The sequence below is a fragment of the Odocoileus virginianus genome, chromosome 32, assembly GCF_023699985.2.
Source record: "Odocoileus virginianus isolate 20LAN1187 ecotype Illinois chromosome 32, Ovbor_1.2, whole genome shotgun sequence".
NCBI classification, from domain to species: domain Eukaryota; kingdom Metazoa; phylum Chordata; class Mammalia; order Artiodactyla; family Cervidae; genus Odocoileus; species Odocoileus virginianus.
Window position 1 is genome coordinate 18,689,575 of NC_069705.1, and position 24,011 is coordinate 18,713,585.

At 38.2% G+C, this 24,011-nt stretch overlaps 1 protein-coding gene and 1 long non-coding RNA gene across 3 annotated transcripts in view; one reads left to right on the forward strand and one right to left on the reverse strand.

Annotated features, from left to right (window-relative positions):
* LOC110143870 (uncharacterized) lies at window positions 1-19,588 on the forward strand. The gene is made up of 4 exons (XR_011485126.1): window positions 1-144; window positions 14,079-14,156; window positions 15,801-15,931; window positions 19,345-19,588. It is a non-coding gene; the product is annotated as an uncharacterized lncRNA (long non-coding RNA).
* The window catches only part of TNKS (tankyrase), a 153,473-nt gene continuing 129,762 nt past the window's right edge, over window positions 301-24,011 (reverse strand). For both annotated transcript variants that reach the window (XM_070459944.1, XM_070459943.1), the window contains 8 exons: window positions 23,331-23,413; window positions 16,647-16,767; window positions 15,149-15,246; window positions 13,561-13,635; window positions 12,779-12,884; window positions 11,997-12,183; window positions 10,062-10,218; window positions 301-5,955 (listed from right to left, as the gene is read on the reverse strand). In XM_070459944.1, coding sequence (XP_070316045.1) covers window positions 5,869-5,955; window positions 10,062-10,218; window positions 11,997-12,183; window positions 12,779-12,884; window positions 13,561-13,635; window positions 15,149-15,246; window positions 16,647-16,767; window positions 23,331-23,413 — 914 coding nt within the window. In that variant the 3' untranslated portion in view covers window positions 301-5,868. The remainder of the gene's footprint in view (window positions 5,956-10,061; window positions 10,219-11,996; window positions 12,184-12,778; window positions 12,885-13,560; window positions 13,636-15,148; window positions 15,247-16,646; window positions 16,768-23,330; window positions 23,414-24,011) is intronic.

The window sequence follows — 24,011 nt, forward strand, 5'->3', positions numbered from 1 at the left end:
GCGGTTAGCTGGCCTCCCCGTTGCCTTGGCAGCCAGTGTGGCGTCTGTCTCCAAGGCGCGTGCCCCGTTGTTGTAAAGGTACTTCTCAGAGGCAGCTGTGCTTCTGCTGTTGCTGGACCTCAGGGACTCCCACGTGGGCTGAAGGTGAGGATAAGGCCCTTCATGCAGGTCTCACTAGAGACCTGTCCCATGGTGAGAGGGACCTGTTGTTTGTCTTTTCCGGCAGTCTTAGGGCAGTCGCATTAAGGTTGGTCAGGTTGAAGGGAACAAAGAGGGAAATGAAAACACTTCAGAGCTAACTTTTACCCACATACTGTATACTTTAAAAACGTTTTTATTGAATATTAAACAATTACAAGTACTGTAAGTTAGACATTTAGCCAAAGCACAAGTACAGGTTAAGTATAATCATAAAGATGTCTTAAATAGAAACCCACCATGCAGGCAGGTTGAGTTCCTTGATGCCCTCTTTTGGAAAGAAGAGGGCGAGGGGGGAGAAAAAGGTCCTCCATTCTGTGTGAAAGAGAGTGAAGTCTAGAGGAATTTACATGCTGTAAGCAATTTCCTACGACCAAATCAACAGGCCTGCCAGATTTAGTAAAACTAAACAAAACAAAGCCGAAAAGCCCAGAATGTTCAGTTAAGTTTGAATTTCAGATAAACAATAATTTTTTACAGTAAATATATGCCAAATAATGCAAACCATACTTAAGCAAAACAATTATTTGTCTGAAATTCAAACTTAACTGGGTGTCTTTTATCTGGCAATTCTACAAATAGACAAATGCAAAAAAGGACAGGAGAGTGAACTGGAACTCCCTGCCACTGGTGGGTCACAGAGACTACAAATAAAAACATTACCAATAATGAACCGAAGAGTCACTACATTGGTTATGTACACAGACCAACATCACAATGAGAAAATACACTTACTACTTCAAATGCTGTTGCCAGGAAACACTCTTGATTTCCTCAAAGCTGGTTTTGTAAATGTTTTTGAGAAACCTTGATATAAGTACCTTTCAGTCTGTAGGTATCAAAGACAATAGCCAGGGTGAGCTTGAAACAATGGAAGCAGAAGCAGGTATTCTATGCACATGAAGGGTTTAAATATTCTGTGTCATGAACATAATGGTTATATAGTCAAGGTCCGCTTCTAGGTGTAGGCTATTAGCCTCAAAGATCTTGGCTCCTTTCTAATTTTTATTGTTGTGTTTTCTAGCTTTTCTTCCTGAGCCTTGGGAGGGGCTGGGAGTGTGTAAGGGACCGCCCCCGCCTCCACCAGGGTTTAACTGTACTTCTCTGCAAACACTAAGAGACAACAAGGGGCTTTTCAAGAGCTGCCTGTGGAAAAGGGCAGGCAGATAAATAAACACTCTAGATCCTAGAGCATGAGAAATCTGAAAAGATGGGTGGTGGGGTGTGTATGGAGATGTGAAAGTGTAAAGCATAAGAGAAAATGTGAAAAAATGAAGAGTCAGAATGCAGTCACCTCTGCTGTGTGAATATTATCTCAAAGGAGTTAAAAACCTCTGCAGATGTTTAAAACTGGTCACTTTGTGAGCATATTTAGTCTTGGGGAGTATGTAAAATCTTAGCTTCCTATTGCTTGTCACTTATCACTGTGGTTTATATTTTTAAATGGTTCAAAATTAGCTTGTGCAACACTCAAATTCTACGTGGTACCTTCATGAGTTGTTGGTAACCCCTACATGCACAAAACTTCATGGGTTTTGAAATCATTTGTCTCAACCAGAATGTTTGATAGCTGAGGAAGTTCAGATACGGAGGAATTGGGGACAGCTTGATCCTCTCAGCTGTTCTGCAGATAAAGGAGGATTCCTTAGAAAATAGACTCTCATCAACTTAAGTTTATCAGGTGTGAGATACATGGAGATACACCCAACATGCTGACATCTTTCACATGCTGAGAAATGGAATTACAACTCTGTGTTTATTAGGAGAAGGTTAAAAATTCTCTGCCATAGTTAAGGCTTTCTTAAGAAATTTTAATTGTCTATTAATTTCAGAATGCACAAGGTCTTTTTAAGGTTGCTTTTTTTAAAATGCATTTCCTTTTCATATGCTAGACGTGTCCAGCCATAGCACAAATATCATCTTCACAATTACTTTCTTTTAATTTCTCTGTCATCTGACATCAAAGAAGTTTAGTCTTTAAGTTTCTGATGCAGGAAACCCTATCTTAATGTTAGTTTTCAGCACTGCCTGAATGATTAAAATCTATATAGCTCTATGCCAGATAATTGCCCAACAGAGATATACAGAAAAAAGGCTGTTTATCACAGATTATCATACAAGTGGGATCTGGATATCCTAGGGGAAAGGTGCTTAAAAATACACACCATCTCTGTTTGAAAGTGTTCACGGGAACCCAGAAGGTACAGGTGTTTAAGAACGAGGGTGAGCCTTGGCCAAGAACCGTTGTGCAGCTGTGAGATAGAGAAAAACACAGACAAATTACTGCATTCTAATGCTGTTTTCTAGCATACACCAAAATTTTATTTTTTGAATAGAGGCTAAGTTATCACTCTATATTAACTTTATTTGCCACATTCGGGTATTTCTCTGCACCTATCAACGCACTTCGCTGTTTGAGAGCAAGGGGAAGTCAGTGTAGCCGCTAACATCAAGCTCAGAGGACCACAAGGATGTCATTTCACACAAACATCCTCGTACTGTTCACTCGACTCATGTTATTGAGAAGCTAGGAATTCCAAATTCCAAGAAGGAAAAGATAAAGGAAGGATTCTGGCTGTACTGCCATTATTCTACATAGAATTAGAACTCTGGGTTCCACGCTGTCATCTGTCAACAAAGTGACTGAATCTTCTAAGCAGAGAACGTAAGGCCTACTACCCGACTCTGGTTGTGAACTGGAAGCTGAGGTACAGTTGCTGTATGTATGCAAGACTTAAGACAGAGAAAGGAGGCAAATGAGTGGGGTCAAAGGTAACTGCTGGAGCTAATCCTAAATCCAGACTAGCCATCTGGGGAAAAGGGAAGGAGGCCAAGAAGAAGAAGAAAAGTGCCCAGTCCAGACCACTTAACTGATGCCAACAGCTAGCAAACTGGGCTATCAGGGCTAGAAGCCCTTTGGTGTCAGACCTGCAGCGGGCTGGTGGAGGGTCTGGATTCTCTCTCCTGTGTGGTTTGGGAAACAGAGGGGTCAACTCAGGGGCGGGCACAAAGGAAGCCCTCACTTGCTAGTGTTTCCGTAGAGCGTGCACAAGAAACAAACTGCATTTCAGCCTAACTGAATGCCATGCTTGTAAGCTCCAAAGGGTTTTTCACACTACTATGGGTAGAAATTCCAAATGCAATCAATGTCTGCTAACTTGAACGCGCTCAGGGTGACCTTTGGTTTTCAAGTTTTGAAAAAATGTATTTGGCTCCTATGAGATATTGATTACCTCATTCTCTTCAGCAGATGAGTAATATGTACACATTCCTTCAAGAACTACTACATACTCGAATCATTACAAGACAAGAAGCACAGCAAATGTCTTCCTTACACAGTACCTTTACTCGGCACACAGAATGTCAGATAGAACATTGGCAGTTTAAATACTGAACCACGGCTTAGCTTCTCAAATGTAAGGCTGAAGCTTCAACTGGCACATCCATTAACCCAGTTAGTGTGACGGAAACGACATAGAACCACAGTTGAGTGGGTAGTGGCTTATGTTTTTAATGAAGCTATAAAGCTTTTGAGATCCATACCATATTCATCCTTTTACTTAACTAAAAATCACAGCTGTGTTTACCATTTTAAACTATATCTAATTGGAGGCAAGTATTATACACTTTCACAGCTACTGAAAACGACACAAATGCCAATTCCTTCAACCCACTGTTACAAACACAGCAAAAAAGAAGGAAGGGAGGAAAAAAGCCCTCTTCATGAATATCAAACTTGGGAGCTCTGTGTGGAATTCTAGTGCTATTAAACAAGTAGCCAAGACACAAACACCCAGCTTGGGTCACTAAAACTTCAATAGAAGCAACAACTGAGGCTAATTCTTGATTTAATTTTGAGGACCCATGCAAGATTCAGCTATAAAACTCAAAACTAGTTCCTGATGCCTAGTTCTAGCATTGGACTCAAGCCAAAAGGAAAGCAAAATGTGTATTTTTAAGACCCTATTCTAGAATCTTTGCGTGTAACCGTTTTATTTTTCTTTAAGAGATTAAATGAAGTCACAGCTTAATCAACCTGCATTAAAAAAACAAGCAAATTAGTTGTCAGGACTGTAAATTGAAATGGCAAGTTTCCATCACACTGTTTTTCCTTTTTTTCCACCACATTTATATTACTTTGCTTCAAAGCTAAGTAGACACACAGCATGTCCAAGTAAATATGCTAATGCACTCAATTCAATATTCACTTAAGATGAAAAGGACAAGTGTGAGAACTGTCACGGATAATTTTTTTTTTTTTTTACAAGTGTCAATGTGCACTTGACAAATGTTGAGGGAAAAAAAGCAAAACAAAGCAGTGATTTCAAGAAGAAACAGTATGACTATTTCTCTCCTTTCATTTAAAAAACTGAAAGAGCTTTGGTTTCCATTTTTGTTCTCCTCATCTATTAAGTAGTTTGAGACAGTGGTTCAAAAATTTAGTGCAGGGACCTATGTAAACTATCTGAAGCACCTCACTCAAAATAAACCCCAAATTTGGAGCAAACAAAAGAGTTCTCCCATTTGTGCCTATCTAGTGACTAAACAGGATTTGAACCCCAGCTTTCTAAACTAGAGAAGTAATCAAGCAGTATTTTTGTTACTCTACTGGAGTATGGTTAGTCCACCGAATCTGGAAGTAAGGCAGCTGATTCTGGGGCGGCAGTTCCGGTGGTGCAGGCTAAGTGAAACAGTGTTATCTTGGACAAGTCCTCCTGGTCCTTTTCTGCTGCCGTATGATCGCGCCCCGGGCCCTTCACGTGTCTTAATGATGCTTCTGCATTCACAGGCCTCCCCGGCGGCCTCCCCTCTGGACGTCACCACAGCCTCTCACTGGCTGGGCTCTTCCTGGCCCTCCAGCACTGTCCCGAACGCCTTGGAGGCAGGCCTGTGTTGGGAAGTGCGAGTGGCTCTCATGGGCTTCGACTTGCTCTGAACCTGGGAGTTCCTAAATCAGGTGGACGCCGGGTGCCTTTCCCTTGTAAGACTGGCCAATCATAAAAGGAAACTGAAACGTGGCGTTTTTCCTTTCCATCTGAGTTTACGCTGATAAGAGGTACAGATAAAAATAAATCAGTGGGGGGAAAAAAGTGGACACTGAAAGCCTTGCTCAGCCAGAAGCTCAGGTTATGTCACTAGTGATTTTAGTCAGTGTGACTGTGCAAAATATCCTCGGGAAGGCTCGGGCTCATTTTCAAAGTAAGCAACAACAATGACAGCAACAAAAAGTGGATGATAAATGCTCAGAAAAAACTAAAAAATGAACCTGTCATACGTGTATATTTATTATATACACGGGCCATATGTAGAAAAGCAAGTGTAGTGTGTGAATTGTGAACATTTGGGAAAGTATTGGTTATGTTGTCTTTTTTCCCATTTCCAAGTCTAGATCGAAGCAGTCCTGTCTTAGCGATGGATAACTGCAATGAAAATGAGCCTGAGATATATTAAAAGGCCGCCCCTGTAAACATTTCCTCAAAGGGAACAGTAGCAGTTGAGTATGTATCAGTTACTCATACTATATTCATCACTATCGCAATGCTTTATAAAAGACAAACAGCTTATTTCTAGGCTGTCAGGGATTTATAGAATATTGATTTTGTTGAAAACAATCCACTGTCATCCAGGCCCAGGCTGAAATCTGATCCGGCCTTTACCGATGGCCATTCACTAGGTCTTTTGCTCTGCGGCTGTTGCGGTCTGTGAAGGAGCTTCCGGCTTCATGATCTGGTATGTGATCAGATACTCTGGGTATGCCTGGAAAGGACAGGAAGAAAGCATTTAGCACCCTTTGAGCAGGTAAGATACTGAAGCCCAGCTTCATGTGGACGCTTCAGAGGCTGCTGGTCATAACCCACACTCTACATACACCTGAGTGCCTGCAAAGGCCAGCTAATTTACAGGTGCCTGGACAGTGAGGAGGTCCACTTTCATCTCTGTACATAAACCTGTGTAAACCCTGTAATCCCAGAATTGCTATCATGTTATTTCACCTCTGAATACTGTAAATTCATCACACTACATTTATGCCTCCCTAGAGAGTCATGTGCCATAAACCAGAAAACTAAGGCAAAGAAAAATCTTTCTCATGTCACCTTGTGGATTGCTATCACATAGCATTTTCAAGAAAAGTCTGTTCAATGACAGAATAATTCACTGAACTGATTTCAAGTTAATCATAGATTATGAGGTAACCCACTGAGTGAGGAGGGGGAAAGGCGAGGTTTGCAGGGTCACCAGTAACCTAGAGGCAACAGTTTGGAGGTAATTTTGACAAGTTGACTAGTGAAAGGCAACTTTGAAAGAGAATGGCTCTGAAGATGAGCCTCTACCCCGTCTTCTATGATCCTTTGTGTGATACATCCTTTTGCTTGTAGAAAAGTTGCTTAAGCAAAGGAATAAGTAACGCAAGCGTTTGAATTTGGTAGTATGGTATTTTAGATTTCCAACACATGTAAAATTTAGGCAGATTCTAATGGTATGAATGATTTAATCATTCATACCATTCTGAGTGCTTCTGGTTCCTACTCATTAGGCTATTGAATTGTTTCTGTGTACAATGGCAACCCACTCCAGTGTTCTTGCTGGGAAAATCCCATGGACAGAGGGGCCTGGAGGGCTATAGTTCATGTCGTCGCAAAGAGTTGGACACAACTGAGTGACTGAGCACATAGTCTGAGACAGGAATTAATCATATCAAAGTCCAGAAGTAGGCTTTAAGTCAAGGGAATTAACTAAACTTCAGGACCAGAAGTGCCCAGGATAGACCAACAAACATTATTTCCTGTCAAGTCTTACTCTAAACCCAAGCTGGTTCTAAGAGCATAGAGCATATTTTTTTAAGTACTTAGAAAAAAAGATTCAACAACCACTTTTAGTAGCCAAATTCTCTGATAGCTCAGTTGGTAAATAATCCCCCTACAATGCAGGAGACCCCAGTTTGATTCCTGGATCTAGAAGATCTGCTGGAGAAGAGATAGGCTACCCACTCCAGTATTCTTGGGCTTCCCTTGTGGCTCAGCTGGTAAAGAATCCGCCTGCAATGTGGGAGACACTGGGTTCAATCCCTGGGTTGGGAAGATCCCCTGGAGAAGGGAAAGGCTACCCACTCCAGTATTCTGGCCTGGAGAATTCCATGGACTTTATAGTTCATGGGGTCGCAAAGAGTTGGACGCGACTGAGTGACTTTCACTTTCAGGAAATTCTTAACTCAGATCCTCAATGCTACAATTTAAACTCAAGTGCTTTTAGTTTATTCTCCACTGAGATGAAGAAGCATCATGCTTCCTTGAATGATTCTGTATGTTTGAAAATCATTCTACAAATCGTTCTGTTCCGTTCTCCAGGTTAAGTTGCTCTGCATTGTTCCTATCACTTCAGTAAAACAGGCCACATCTCTGTAGCTGCCAATGACCAGAGAATACTTCCTCTATGTCTAATTAATGTGAAGCTTAAAGTACAAAATACTAAAATATTCCTGATATTTTAAGTCCAGTCATATACTAAAATCAGAACTATTTTTCTTTCAAGTACAGTGCAGTTAATTTTAAATATATCTTTTCAATTCTAAAGAAACAATCCCACCAATAATAAATTATGCTCTTCAGATCAGCCCTCTGAATAAAACATTTACGTGGTCTTAAAAATGTTGATAATAAAGGTGAAATATGATATAAGGTATAACTAAGGGGAATGAAAGAAAAGCTGGCAAAGGAAAACTACCGTAAGTCAGGAGAAACTGCTCCTGGGCAACGACTCAACTAGTAGACACTAATTAACACTGTCCATGTGTTATCTGCATATGGAAGCACCGGTGTGCTCCCCTGAAACAAAAGAACTTACATTTTCAAGTTATTTTTTTTTCTTTCAAATATGATGTGGACCACATCATTCTTTAAATTCTTCTAGCAAGAGAATTTCAACAAGTTTTCAAGTCAAAGTACTTGGGAAATGGTTAAAAGATCAGCAAATACTAGAGGTGTAAACTTATTATTTGTATCTCTTATTTCTTTCCACCCAAATGTGAATGAAGTTCTATTTCCCGTAGCTAACTTACAAGATCTGGAAAAGTGTTCGGTAGAGAAAACTGTAATCATCTATAATCTTAATACCCAGATAATTGTTCTTATGTTTTCGTTGATTCTGTGTTTAGCAAATATCATGTAGACGTATTTTTAAATCACAGGCACACAAATATACTAACATTCATTTAATCATTCCCTTTTTGCTAAATATTTAGTTTGTTTAAAATTTTATTTGGTTAAAATTTTAGTTTGCTAAAATTTTCTAGGCGCTTTTTTGGGATGTGACCGTCACTGATTTTATCTGAAACAAATTTCTGAAGGTAGAATTACTGAGTCAAAGTGAAAATATTTTTTCTAGAAGCTGGGCATTTCTGATTTAAAAAGAAAAATCTGACAAAAGTATTCTTTGGTAGTTTAAAAGCTCTTTATTTGTAAACAACTGCAAACTGGCACATTAAGTTGCAAAAATTAAACTAGTACCTAATATACCTGTATACCCTAAGTTCTAAGTTCAGTCTCTCAGTCGTGTCTGACCCTTTACCTACATCCAAATATTGTTAAGTTTTATTTATCCTATTTGCTTTATCATGTGGACTTTCCCCCTACTTCTCTATATACTAGACAGACACACAGAGAGATTCAGATATGCTTCTCCCTGAGTCATTTCGGAGTAAGTAATATACCTCATTATGGTTCTTTATCCCTAAATATGCCAGTACTTATTTCCTAATAATAGGGATATTCTCATATATAAATTTTATACTGACATAATGTTTTTTAACCTACCATTTATATTTCAATTTTATCTGTGGATCTAATAACGTCCTTTTTCTTCTAGTACCAGATCTACTTTGGGGGGAGAATCTGCAGTTAGCTGTCCTGTCTCTGGGTTTCATTTAGCCTGAAAGCTTCCTTCCTCCCTCTCTTCCTTCCTTTCTTTCTTTGTTATCAGTATGGAATTATAAATTCCTATTCTTTCCAATGGTGTAAAATTTATTACTATACTTATTTTGATGTTCAAATTATCTCAGATTTGGCCAGTGGGAGCCACTCTGAGCTGATTTTGTTTCCCTGTGACATGCTCCCATCACTTTTTTGAGGACTTCATTACTTTCTGGTGTAACAAGTTCCTAATCTGCTCCAGCCCTGGAATTAGCTGTTTCTTCAAAGATCCTTCTATGGGGCATGGTATTACAGGCCAAAATTTGGGCTTGAAGAGTCCTCATTGCTACTGGGTTTTTTTTTGGCTTTCAGCAGACAGTGCTAAGAAATACATGCACATATGTACTCACATATATATATGCCTACACATATCTCTTGTTCATAAACCTATACATACACATACTTACATGTGTACAAACATATACGTATTTACTAGAAGCCATTCGTTCCTATCAATACCTCCAATTTCTGCCCTTCCCTAGAGTCATTGTTACCTTCCCTCATTCCATATTTACGTCTCTTCTTCCACTGTGAGAACCCAGTTCCCAAAATCAACACATCAACATATTTACTCATTTGCTTAATCCCAGAATACACCTGAAAGAGTTTCAAATCTTTGCCCACAATCAACAGATCTAAATGAAATCCAGGATTTGTTTGCAATTCTTCGCCCTATTCCACACCTAACCTGGCCCAAGACTGTTGGCATATAATAAAACATTGTTTTCGTGTATACAGTTAATCTGCTTTTTCTCCTTTTCAATCCATTTGAAATTCAACTAAATTCATATCTACATTATTACATTTAAATGGTTTTCTTTAATTCTTATGTGGTCTTCGCATTTTGAATCAACTGTTTACAGTAGCCTGGTCTCGCTTATTTCACGAGCACCATACCTGCTCTCCTCTGTAGATGACGTATTCGGCATAGGCCAGCCCATTCACACTTGGCCTCCCAATGACAGAGTGATGGCCTGGGGGGGCGTGGGCCATTTTCATGGTGCTGAACTGCAGAAAGGACTTGCCAAGGGTCACTCTACAGAAAAGCATTTGCCTGAAGAAAAAAGCAAAGCAATACTTTGAAGGAAGCTTTAAATCTTAGAATGGTATAACTGGTAGGTTTATTGATTTTTTAAAAAGACAGTTAACATAAGGCAAGCTAATTTAAATGTCACTTTTAATTTTATGAGTAGGAATAGGATGAGATTTAAAATACTGATTTACTATAAGCAGTTAGCAGGTTCAATAGTTACACTTTAAGTTTAAAGTGGTTTTGGTATGGTTTAGAAATCAATCACAGATAACACCTGGCAAGTTTTGACTAGTGGAAAAAGACAAATACTGGTGAAACTGCATTCTGGAAGAATGAGTGTGGACGGATAGGAGGAAAGTGAAGAAAATAAGCATATGGCAGCAGTGTCTGAAATTAAAGTTAGGTTTACTCATTATGAAGACGTAAAGTCTGAGATGAGATAAAGAATAATAATAAAAGTGGATTATATATAAAAATACTTAGCTTCAATATATGGCCAGAAAGTTCACTACCTGAGTGAAACATGAATTGAAGCAGTTGTTAAATATTATGGAGGGAAAGAAAGATTGATTGGGAAGACAGTGTATTAAATAAACTAGGCACTGGCAAACTATGGGCCAAATCTAGGCTGCCACCGGTTTTTGTAAATAAAACTTTATTGGAACACAGATTCATTACAGGCTGTCTGTAGCCGCTTCTGTACCAGCACAGAGCTGAGTCATTGTGACAAGGATCCTACAGCCTGCAAAGCCTATAATATTTACCACTGTGGCCCTTTGAAATAAAAGTGTGCAAACCCTTAATAAATACTTGAACATATTAATAGACATCTTAACTAAGCTATAAGATTTGGTCCTACTGTTAACTGTAAATAGTTGTTATTCAATCAAGTAGTTTTTAAGTAAAGTAATGAAGTATGATCTGTGCATTATGACTAAACAAGTATTACTTTGAATCAAAACTGTGCTAGACCCAGTTTAATTGAATCCTGCCTGGGCTGGCTTTTTTAGTGTGATGCTACTGGTGATGTTGGCTTGGCAGCAACTGTATCCTCTTGTAGGCCCCAGAGGAAAAGGTTTGGACTCGCATTAGAAGGAAGCTTTTTGAGACTGTGGTGGCACTACAGTGTCATAGGCCTCTGCCCGCTCAGCCTGCTGGGCCCACTGCCACGGCGATACCCAGTGTCCATATGTCACACGAAGTGTGACCTGACAGCCCTTGCTTCCTGCCTTCTGCCCCAGGGCATCCTTGTTGCTATGGAGACAGGAGAAGATGCAGGCCCTGCCTAGCTGGCTCATGTCTATTCACCAGCTTGCCTTGTGCCTGTGTGTGGCCTGCAGATGCAGTGGCCCAGTGTGGGATACCAATACCCTGTGGGGCAAACGCCGACCAGGAGCAAATGAAAGATTCTACTTGTTTAGAGAAGTTATGTGCTCTAGTTCAAATGTGATTAGCGCTAGAGGCTCCTTGTTCTCCAGAAATAATTCTCAATCTTGTCCTGAATCTGAAATAAGGAGAGTGGAGCCCGGGGAGGAAGTCAAGACAGAGGGAGCTTCGCTGAAACCTATGCCTGGCTTTCCCCAGACAAACATTTGGCTTTTACCACAACCGCTGTTGACTCTGCCGTCGTGGCTCTGATTAGAGCAGGGGCTGACCAGCTGTTCCTATCTAACCCCCAGGATGGTCTGATTCGTTAGGAGTAAGAGTGAGAATGACCTGTGACTTCTGCAGAGCCTGAGAAACTAATCTGGTCCATGACCTGAGGATAGCAACCCTTACACAGAAGGAATGATGCTCACCTGTGACATATATAACATGACCGGTCTTTGTGTGTGGGACAGCCTGTTCCTCCTCCTATTCCATAAACATACTGGTTGCTTTTAGAAGAGTTTTCAGCAAAATAAATCCCAGCACCAAACATTCCTCCTATATATGCATGTCGCTCATCAAACCCTTTATGAATAATGGCATTAATGAAAGGAGAACCTAAAAATATAAAGACAGATCAGTTTTGAGCACTTTCCAGAATCTCCATTAGCTGCATACTATTTGCACTTGGCAGAGTAACACTAATAATGCTTACATGAAAAGTTTACTCTGTAGGATGGTCTACAATACAGAAATTACTATCATGTACTAGAATTTTACCAGGGACTCATAGCTGTTGTCCAGCGAGGAACTTATATGGATTTTGCAGATGACATGGGATTTTAGATAGCAAAGTACAACATAACTTTGAAAATACAGATTATTTTACACCCAGCATTGCTTTAAGCAAAAACAGATAATTCAATAAACTAAAACAATTATGCTGAAACTACCACAAAAATAGCGTTCCACCATCTAGATGGCTCAGTATGCAATGTAAATTCTGAGACAATTTCAGATAAATTATTTTCATTGTAAATGCCTTGGAAAGCCCAGACATGTAATGCTTTAGAAAGCCGGTACGAACATGTAATGAAAAAAGATAAATAAAAACAAACCATTTTTAACACAATACGAATACAGTCAATACCCCAGGCTTTTCACCTTCCTGGAGTTTGCAAACACTCAGAGCTAATGACCAGTGGGTGCTCACCGTGAAACAACATGCGTTCATTGTGGTGGTTGTGATTCTCCTCAGACACTTCCTTCTGTCTGTGACAGAACCGTTCTCTCAACTTCTTGTTCACAACTTTTTGAATCTTTAAAGATGAGGAAGAAAGAAACAAATCAGTGAAATGCATGTTAACTGGCAGTCTATAATTTAAAATAAAAAGTATGTTTTTCTTTAGGGAGGTTCAATTTTTGTTTTGTTTGCTTAAAGCATTATTTAAAAACGATATAGTTGCCAGGTCACTACAGTTCAGTTAATACTCTGTTTTTAGTGACAATTCTCAGCTACACTTTTTGTTCGTTATCTACACCTGACCTGGCTATACCTCAGAATCACCTGAGGACTTCAGGTTGTAGGGGCCTGTAAATCTGCACTTTCAGAAAGCTCCCCAGGTAATTCTGATATGCACTGGTGTAATGTCAATAGGTCTATTAACCCAAAGGGTTAAACCATTTATCAACAGATTTTATTCATCTTTATGACACCCCTTTGAAAAAAGCATGTGGCAGTCATTTATTTCATGTTATGAATTAAAATATTGAGATTAAGAGATATATGCATTCTGATATAATCACTGACAAAATCAGATTAAAAATCGAGGCCTTTAATACTACTTTGAAATAGTGAAAACAAATTACATTCCAAATTTGTGCTGGGAGTCTTATCACCATACTTGTCTCACGAATGCCAGCTGATCTAGCTTATATCTGAGAGTCAGGCAAGCTGTGCTATCCAATTTTCACCCTGAAATGCTCAAAACTTACTCGAATGACATTGTATCTGTTGAAGATGCCACCAGCATTACCACCATCTCGGTGTTCTCGAATTGTACTTTGCATCTATAGAACAAAACAAAGTAACTTTCTGAAAACAGGCCAGTGTGGAATTCTGAAGACATTCCCCCTGTTGTTTTCAACATTTTAATTCTATTGTATTGTTTCGCTAATGAGTCTAAGACTCAGCACTGTAAGTAATCAGGAGTTCACTATAAATGAGTCAACAAGTTTACTGAATCAGTATTTCTGGTGAGAAAATAGACATAAATATCAAACTTTTGCACTTTCTGTTTATTTTTAAATAAAAGCTTTGAAAGTTTTTTCTGCAAACACCATGGGGTAAAATACCACAGTAAGTCACCCACATTACTATTTTGTTATTGAGGAGAAACAACATTGTGATTAAGTCAAACTAAAACTCTTAACGTTGAACTAATACCCCATTACACTAGTGCTAAAAGTAAACACAAAGAATTTATAAAAATTCATAAATCTTTGTCCCTTAGGTGAAAAAGTCCATGTCGTCTCTTTGCTCTGGGATCTCAAAGTATATCTACACAGACGGGGGAAGCTGGGTATAACGTGTAAGTAAGAAAGTGGAATAACTCTTCTGAACACTACTTACCCTTCTCCTACTCTCTAAATTAAGGATTATGATAGTTTGAAAATTAAGATGTTTTAAATACCTAAGTTTCTCAGAGAACTGACTCAGAGTTGATTCTCTATCTCACCGCTCCCTCGGTGAAGTGAGTCACTACATTTTTGACCTTATAATCAGAATTTACTTACTACAAGGAGAATGATTACCCAGTAAGACAGGAGAAAACAGGATGCTTTCCTGATAAACTAAGTACGAGGTGAAATGCTACCCTGGGGTAAGGGTCCTGAGACCCTGGGATGGGAATAATATCAGCAATAATTAAGATGTAGAAAACAAAATAAATGTAGGCATGCCTTTCTCTGCAAAAGGTGGAATTAGTTAGGAAGCTTATTTATTATGATAATGCCATTAGGCACTTTATGATGCATAAGCTAAGTGAGGCATAGGGCATCTCTGTGGCATCACGTCTACCAGGAGGCTCATACAAAGTCTTACTCTGGCACTTTAAAATAATTGACTGTAGAAATGAAAGCTGACTGGAGTTATGAGGCAGGTTTCCTAAGCACACATATTATTTTATAACCACATTTTAGAACTTTCATGAAAATAAAGATTAGACGATGTTTATTATTTATGACACAAGATTCTCACTCCGTATTATTTTTAGGTAGCATTTTAACAGTATGAAAAAATAGTTCTGTAGGGTCTTTACTTCTACGAGTTTCAGGAAAGTCTCCAGAGTAAAAAGGTACATGGTGGCCCACCCACTGGAAACCCTAGGGGTTCTGATGTGAAAGCAACATAGTGTAGTCCTGTGTTAATGTTGGCAACATGCCACCACAATGGCTAAGGGAGACACAATAATAAACAGGCAACAGACCATCAGTCAATATAAGACAAGTTTACCTCTTTTGGAAAAAGAGGTGTGAGCAGGGATTTCAGGAAAAGATAATGAAAAATTTTGATGTACATTACCTCCTCTTCTACTGACTGATATTCTTTATCTTCTGGAGCAAGATCCAGCAAAATAGTTCCCTGATTAACACAGTGAAAAGTCAAATAAGGATTGGTGCCTGCAGGGAAGAAAAATTAACATATTAAACAAAGGTCTACACTATCCAGGCGAAAACTCTCATAAATAATTGACATTCTGGAACAAGTCTAAGCTATTTGCAACTTGAACCCAATATATAAGGTAATATTCAACAAATACATCCAAAGACAAGAAAAACATAATGGAGATGTGTTTGCGGTTCAATTTGTTCTGTTCTTACAGTTCCCTATACCCGCAACAGACTCAACAATTATTTGTTGAACTCAATCATGAACATACATGATTCTGATCCAAAAGAGAACACACTGTAATTAAATGCAGTCAGGTCTAAACTGTAAGAATTATCCTCTAAAAGAATTATCATCTGTGAGAGCTTGAAATGGTCACTTATATAATAAGTTTAAAATACATTATTCTTGTTAATTTCATTATTCTTGTTGAGTTACTATAGCTAAATAAGCAAGACTCAAGATCAATATCTGCTAATATTTACTTTCATGTCACTCTTACAATTTTACTGTCTCTGCAGACTAATTCAAGTTGTTTCTTTTCTCTCTCTTTGCTTTTCTATAGTGAAAGCACTGCTAACAGAGAAATGATAAACATGGAAGCATACCAAAAAAGAAAAGGAAAGGCGTGTTAACAGCAAAGTGCAACAGAAAAAGACTGCACTGAGAGTTGTGAAGGAGGGAAAAGGACACAAGGTGAGACAGAAAGGTCAGCTTCTGAACAGTCATGTTAGGAACGTTTGATTTTATCCTAAAACCAACAGTACTCTATTGAAGGATTTCAAGCACCGGAATGATACGATCATACAGTCACTCTGAAGAGTCTTCTGGTTATCATCTAAGGAAGGTTTGGGGAGCCGGGTGGGGGGGAGGCCGCAAAGGTGACTGTTGGAGATAAGCTGGAAGGTGGTTGTGTCAGTCCAGGAGAGAGACGACAGTGGCGTGGATTGGGTGGCAGCAGTGGGAAAGGACCGAAGTGCAGATTCCAGGGAAATTTAGGATGCGGTGTTATGGGGGAGAGGAAAGAGTGGCTCTGATTTTTAGCCTAAATGACTAGAGGGAGAGTGAGACCAATGATGGAGACGGACAGGCAGGAGACGCCAAGCTGAGTGCATGAGCTCTGGGGTCGGGCCACCTGATTAAATGCCAGGCAGGACACTACACGGGGCTTCCCTGGTGGCTCAGCTGGTAAAGAATCTGCCTGCAATGCAGGAGACCTGGGTTCGATCCCCATGTTGGGAAGATACCCTGGAGAAGGGAACGGCTACCCACTCCAGTATTCTGGCGGGGAGAATTCCATCGACTGCATAGTCCATGGGGTTGCAAAGAGTTGGACATGAAATGAACGACTTTCACTTCACAGGACACTTTATCACTAATTTCTGAAACCTCTTTATTTTTAATAGCTTACCTTGTTGTCCACCTAAGAGTCTTTCCACTCCCTTGATTAATTTATGGCGGTGTCCGTATGCATTGATGCCTATTTCTTTCAACTCTTCATGACCCATATCAGCCAACACATCTAGCGTAATCTGAAAAATGAAACAAAATTAATTGCTAAATCTTTAACAGTTCTTCAGATGATGAGAACTCTTCCATTTGTCTTCAATGCTCCAGTATCCAAATTAAGAAAATTCTTGTCTCCTTTATCAGCATGAACTTAAATCTTCTTAAAGTTGCCTTCATAAACTTACCAGCTTTTTGCTCACTTGAAATACTCCTTGATTTGTTTTCAGTCGATGGAGACGGTAAATGGGAGAAACAATGCTACGGAAATATGAAATGATCATTGCCACTTTTCCTTTTGATTATTTCATTCCACCACATTTTCCTTGCCTCAAGATATGAGAGGAGACAGCCAGCAGCTTGAAAATGGGGAAATACCAGATCTCAATACCCAGAAGGTGGCAAAGACGAATGGCAGGGGAAAGAGGGGCTCAGCACAATGAAACAGACGAAGCTTTAGGGAAGTGGGATTTAAAGAAAGATAAGAAAGAACTTCCCAGTGCTAAGAAGTATTCAAGCATGGAAGAGGCTGCCTGAGAAAGGAGCAAGATTTATATCACAAGTATTTAGTTAGATTACAAACCATCTTATATAGAAACTATATAAAGAATTCCATTTTGGAGAAGAGAGTAGGTAGAATTTGTAAGAGCTTAAAAGCCATCTAACAATCCCTGAAGTCTAACATACATTTTATTTTATTCAAAACAGTGGTTTAAAAGTTTTGGTCTTTTTTTTTTTTTTTAAAGTTTTGGTGATTTAATCCCTGTAAATGGAGGTGGTTTGCTTCCACAATGCAAGATCTAAGATCTCTAGTCCGTTCTTTGTTTACTAAAAGTAACTGCGACTCTACTGCCACCCAGTGGTGGTGCTCTGAATGCACAGGGTGAAATCTCCAGCAGTTGCATCTCCTGGATTTTCAACTCAGAAGCAGCTGGTCCTGTGACAATCCAGATACTACTTCACAAGATCAGCTTCTGATTTTCTTTTTCCTTGGGAAACCGAGAAATCCTTTGATAAACACTCTTTTTCAACTCAAGAAATTTTTATTCATGGCTTTCTCTACCTTTATACTTGTACGTAACATTTTAAAAAACTAACAAATTAGGTCTGGAACTCTGATGATTTTTACTGTGAGAATAAAATATTACATAATGAGTCTGATCCTCTCAGAGCAAAAAGCATACATCATTCACTCTCTGGAAATAATTTGCTATATTTCTCCTAAGTGGCCATTTAAGAAATAATCTCTCCATTGCACAAAATGGGCAATTCACTTCCAGTCACCCAAAGGAAGTTTTTGGCAAAGCTTCTAAAAAAACCACAGTTCTGAAATGTACATCTTTGAGACAGCAGAGTTTGCAACATAATAGGAGTGTTTACATTTTAAGATAGATGTGATTTTAATATAATTTGGAAACATTATTGATATTTCCACTTTTTTCTTCTAAACTTCAGATCATGTTGACATAAAAACAGGATCTTATATCTATGTGGCAGCTTCAATTTAGAGTCTTTTAGCCTTTCTGAATTGATATGTATAGTGTATGTCTGAAAGAAGCAGAAACCAGGCCAACAAAACATAGTATTAGGTTTCAGAGAAGAAATGGAGAATGTTTGATACATTTGTTCATTATGTGATTCCAATTGTGAAATGAGTACCTCATTTCATCCTCATAATGACCCATGATATACTATTACTGTCCTTATGAAGAAATTCAGGCTCAGTGAAATCATAAAAATAGTATACAGAAGAGCTGAAATGTATTGCTATATTTGTCTTTCCCTTTGCTTATTTGTCTTAAAAGGGATGACTAGAGTGTTAAAATAATTAAACATTAAATTCAACTGTTTTGAGTTACATGGTACTCAATTTGTCCTTATATTTATTGGAACTGGGGACTGGAAAACCTTAAATAACTAGCTGTTGAATTTACATTTATGTTCACTTGTTCATTCGTTCATACATAATGTATTTAATGAGTACCTTCTATATGCCAGGTATTTCCCAAAAAGTGACTAATTAAACATTTAATTTTAAAATGACCCATTACAGCTCAGAAAGGTAAACAGCTGGCTCCAGTTGGTAGTAAAACAGTGGGGCTAAGGAACAAACAGAACACTAACACTACAGGTCATGACAGTTCCTCTACCAAGGAGATAAAAAGTGAACACAAATATTTGGTAAAGGTTGGTGTGTTTTGGAGGAGTCCCATGGGACCACTCAGGAAGGTTTCTGTGTTGCGGTTATAAGTAGGACTGGGAACTAAGATAGGAACAGGAAGGGGGTCAGGAAAGGTTCTTAAAAGAAGGTAATAATTCAGCTGAGGAGGAAGACTTAGAGGAAGAAGGGAAGGGTGTTTACAACAAAGGGACACCATGTACAAAAGGAAAACCAAGTGAATATAAAACATTTGAGAGACTCTGGTATTAATAATAAGGTTCAAAATGGTTAGTGTGTAATGTATACACAGGAACAAAAAAAGTGACGGACAGAGCAGCAGGCTAAGAGCAGGTCTTTATGGGTTTTACACTATCAAGTGAAGATAGTGTCCAAAATGTCCAAGGACACCTTTTCAGCAGAGCAATACAAAACTGTATTTCAGGAGGACAGTGGTACGAGAGGCAGATCTGGAAGGGAAAGTGACTGTGAACAAGATGACGACGATGGGGTGGAGGAGACTGGAAGGGGTGAACTGGAGAGAAACTTCAAAGGGAGAGATGCCGGGGCATGATCACAGAAATGCTGGAGGAGAAGCAAGGCATGGGAGTAAAGACTATTCCAAATTCTGATGATGAGTGAAGATGATACTACTGTATTAATAATAAAAGAACTGGAAATATCTGGAAGTTGAATTTTAGACATGTTTCTCCAAGATTCAAAGCTTTTATACTGCTAGAAATATTTTTCTGAAAATTATCTTTAACTCACTTTTTAAAAAAAACTTAGTTACATCTAGGAAATTACAAGTTTGTTGGGCCAGTTATTTATACTCAGCATACATTAAAACCAAATTATAACCTTTCACATAAAGATCACCCATGTATCAGTTAAATCATCTTGCATATAAAGCAAATTTCACTTCGAGAGTGTTACTTTAAGAAGGGCTGCCTCTTGTTTCTAAGATTTATTTATTTTCTTTGGGGTGGAGGGAGAAACACTGGGGTTTTAATGAATGAAAAAGGGCTTTCTTTTACATTGCGAGGTTGCAGGCTACAGTAACAGATATTAGAATTAACTTTGCAATCATGTTCATAATGAATTTACTGAGTCCATGCCTTTGTCTTTAGCTTCTGAAATAAAAATTGATAAGGTCACTTTTCATATGTATACGTGGACCACAAGTATGTTCACAAGTCGCAGCATTTATATTCCAAGAATTGCAATGTAAATCAAGCAGCCCTTCCCACAGAAAAAGTATCATAGTCAAGAAGCCAGGTTACAGAGGAAGGGCCCGAGTGACACAGGTATGACACTTAACTACAAAGGACACAGGTATGTATTACTTAATACAGAACTTGGCAAAACATACATGACAAACAAGCAGCTAAGAGACTTCTGAAAGAACAACTGTGAAGGTGAGAGGTGGGGTGATGATGCTCTGAAGGAGGAGAAATAAATGATCTTTCTTCCCCACTCCACTGGGAGAGAAATATCAGAAAGAATAGAAGTAATAATCTATTATGTGTCAAAGCATCTCAGTGATAGACAAGAACTAAATGGGCACAACACACACACACCCTGCCACTTCCCCTCACTCATGAACACCTTGCCCTCATCACGTTCTCCTGGACTGATGCAGAATGCTAATGGCAGAAAGTCCTTTGGATAAGTTATGGAAAGGGTTACAGAACTTACTACTCTAGAACTAAAGGCTAGTCAAGAAACAATTGCAGTCAAATAAAACTTTTGATTGCTTGAACACTGGGCAAGAAGACAGCCACACACAATTCTATACAGAGAATGGTAGTATTATTTGTCTGCAGGGAAGGAATTAGGCTAGGTAATACACGTTAAATGGAAGCGTCAACATATTGATTAAAAAAGAGGATACAGAAATTACTCTGGCAAAAGGAAAATCAATGGAACCATTTACTCAGAACAAAAGTGCAATGAAAAAGATAACAATGAAACCGATGAAACTACGGTAAGTTGTCAAAAGGACCAACTGTAAGATTAAACTATTAAAAACAAGAAAATGAGATAAGTATGCCACAGGGTACCATTACTATAAAAGAGAATATATAAAGTAAAAAAAATTATGATGCAAACTGACTAAACAATAGAGGCTGAACTCTTTTGAAAAATGGCTAACTGGAATGATTTGCTTGAACGTGGGTCTTTGTTTTTATTAAGCAAAGCTATGTGATATTTCACAGTTATTGTGGATATGACGTGGGAAGAAGGGAAATGGTCAGAATATGGCTGTAGCAGAGGATACTGCTTTTAAAACAGCTTTAATACCTTCAGAGAAAGGATACAGGAAGAAGAGTCTTACAGTGTAGGATATTCCCATAAGAAATCTCCAAGCCAGAGGTGAATCAATGGCAGGTGAAGCTTAAAGGCAAAGGTAATTACTATAGCATTTATAAAACCCTCACCACCAGACAGAAAATATAACCATTGTTTCATTAAAGCATAGTTAAAAAACTGGCACAGCAGTACAAGGCTGGGAATTTTAATTATCTGGACTTTTGAAAGTATTATTATATTTTACAGGCAAGGCAAGTGATAGGTTAAATGCCTTAATCAGAATCAAGGTCTTTTTTTAGTGCTACTTCTACCCACTGTTTTGATCATTAAGAGCATTAAAGATCAACTACAATATATAGTATGAAGAAATTAGCTAAAATGCAACGCATTAGAAAAATCTTGACATAAAAAGTCTTTCATCATTGATATGAAAAAGACCTGGACTTTAACTCTAAACAAACTATATGCCTACAAAGAAATCAGAATGGGTCAGAGAGCAGTAAAGAATTTGGACACTATATCCACAAAAAGAATAACTAAAAAAGAAGATGAATTTATTATGCTAAATTAGGAGAAACTTTGGAGGAGTGGGTAGTTGATTAGAAGGATAAATCCATGATAAGTTGAGTAGGTCTTAGAAATGTAAGAAGGGCTAGCTGAATGTAAGTAGCAAGCTGAATGGTGACCCTCAAAAAGATATGTCCAAGTTCTAAGCCCCAGACCTTGAGAAGAACCTTACTTGGAAAATTTTTTTTTTATATCTCTGCAGATGTAAATTCAGTCAAGGATCTTGAGATAAGGAGATCATCTCCAACTAGATGGGGAGGGCTTAAATTCAGTGCAAGCATCCTTACAAAAGACACAAAGAGACAAGAGACAGAGAAGGCAGGGTGAAGATGGAAACAAAAATGGAAAGAATGTGGCCAGAAGGTGAAGGGGCCTAGCAGCTAACGGAGGCATGCAGCAGATTCTCCCCTAGACCCTCTGTAGGGACTGAGGCCCTGCTGACACCCTGATTTTGAACTTCAGGCCTCCAGAACTGTGAAGGAATACAGTTCTGTTGTTTAAGCCAGAGGTCTGTGGAAATATGGCAAGGTGGCTGTATGAAATGCTAGTCTAATGCTAACGCTTGTCTAATATTCAGAAAGGGGTGAGATTTCTGTGCAAAACAGGGTAAAGATAAACAGAATATTAACAGATTAAACATGGAGCAGATGTGGGTGTATTTTAGATTAGAAGCATTTTATCATACCTGTCCAAATTGTAACAAGATATTGTTCCACATGGATATAAAAAGGGTTAATTCCTGTATCTGGGAGAAAGACTTACTGATCTCTAAAAAATGTTTCCCATTCTAAGATTCTATGTATATTGATAATACCCAGGTCAAACTCAGGAATTTATTACTTGATACTTAATGGTAATAAAATCATACAGTGATAAGTTAAAAACTCATTATTCCATATAAAAACAGACTGACAAACAGAAGGATCTTAATTCATAAACACCTAATGATGACTTCATACTAACATTTTTATAGGCATTTCAGATCTATCTGAAAATAGGCTAGTCTTTAAGCATATGGCCAAGTTCTGGTTCAACATATTTTAGTCTCTAGCTAGATAGTGGAAACTTCATAAAGGAGCAATTTTTAAAGGTACACTTGCCTAGGAATTATTTTGCTTTCTAGTTTAATGGACAACTACTTTGTGACAATTTTGCTAATCAGTTACCATAAAAATTTCTTACTAGTTTTAAGTGAATCTAGTCACACCAGTAATAAAATGAGGTGAATAAAGGCTAATAAACTTTTTGGGAACAAGACGAGGGAAGATTTTGAAAACATTCTTTTGAGGTGGTTTCATGGCCTACATTTTGACATGTAATAAAACATATTGAGCCAGATTGCTTATAAAGATACAACAACATAACGTTACAGACTCTGACCATCTGTTGGACAATTTTGGAAAGAAGCATAAATAGTAGATTCCTCTAGCTTCTTTGGAAATCCGTTTTGAGTTTTAAAAGAGTGGTTAAGAAGCAAAAGAGAAAGAATAACTGGCAATTAATAACTCCTAGTATTTAACTGAAAAGACTGGACATTATATGAGAGCTTACCTGTTCTGTTTCAAAGATGTCCCGAAGGTGTTCAAGACCAAGGCTTTTTAGGAACTGGCTAATATTCATGTCAAGACCCGCAACTAAAACAGACACATGTTAAAGTTTTTCAGAAAGAAGTATATCAATCTAAAGGAAGTTTCAGTATTTATTTAAAGCCATGGCTCTCTGACACACCCTTGGTTATGTAGCTGCTTTCACATAGCATAAAATGATCCAAATTACATAAAGTTAATTCAGACACTTCAAGTTAGCTCTGAATTTTATGGGGAAGTAAAAGCAGAGTTTATCTTACCAATAGTATTTATATTAATATTTTAAAGCATAATATAGTGATTTTAGTGGAATATTTAACAGTGGAATTTAAAAATCTAAATTTTTTAGCTATTGTTTCAGTTTTCATTTCTAATGTAATCTCTTCATTTTTCTGATACAATTTCAGTAACAAGACTCACTCAGTAGTTCAGTAAGACACTATAGTTGGAATAGGATGTATTGGGATATACATAAGTAATAACAATGTAGATGTCAATCAAGGAATTTATTCTATGAATGCATTTTTTTTTTAAAGAAAACATCTTATTTTATATAATTGCTAAGATTTCCCCTCTTGGGGAAACTGGAGGAAGGCATAAGCCCTGGCCCTTAGTTCTCCAAATATATTATTCATGGCAGGGAAAC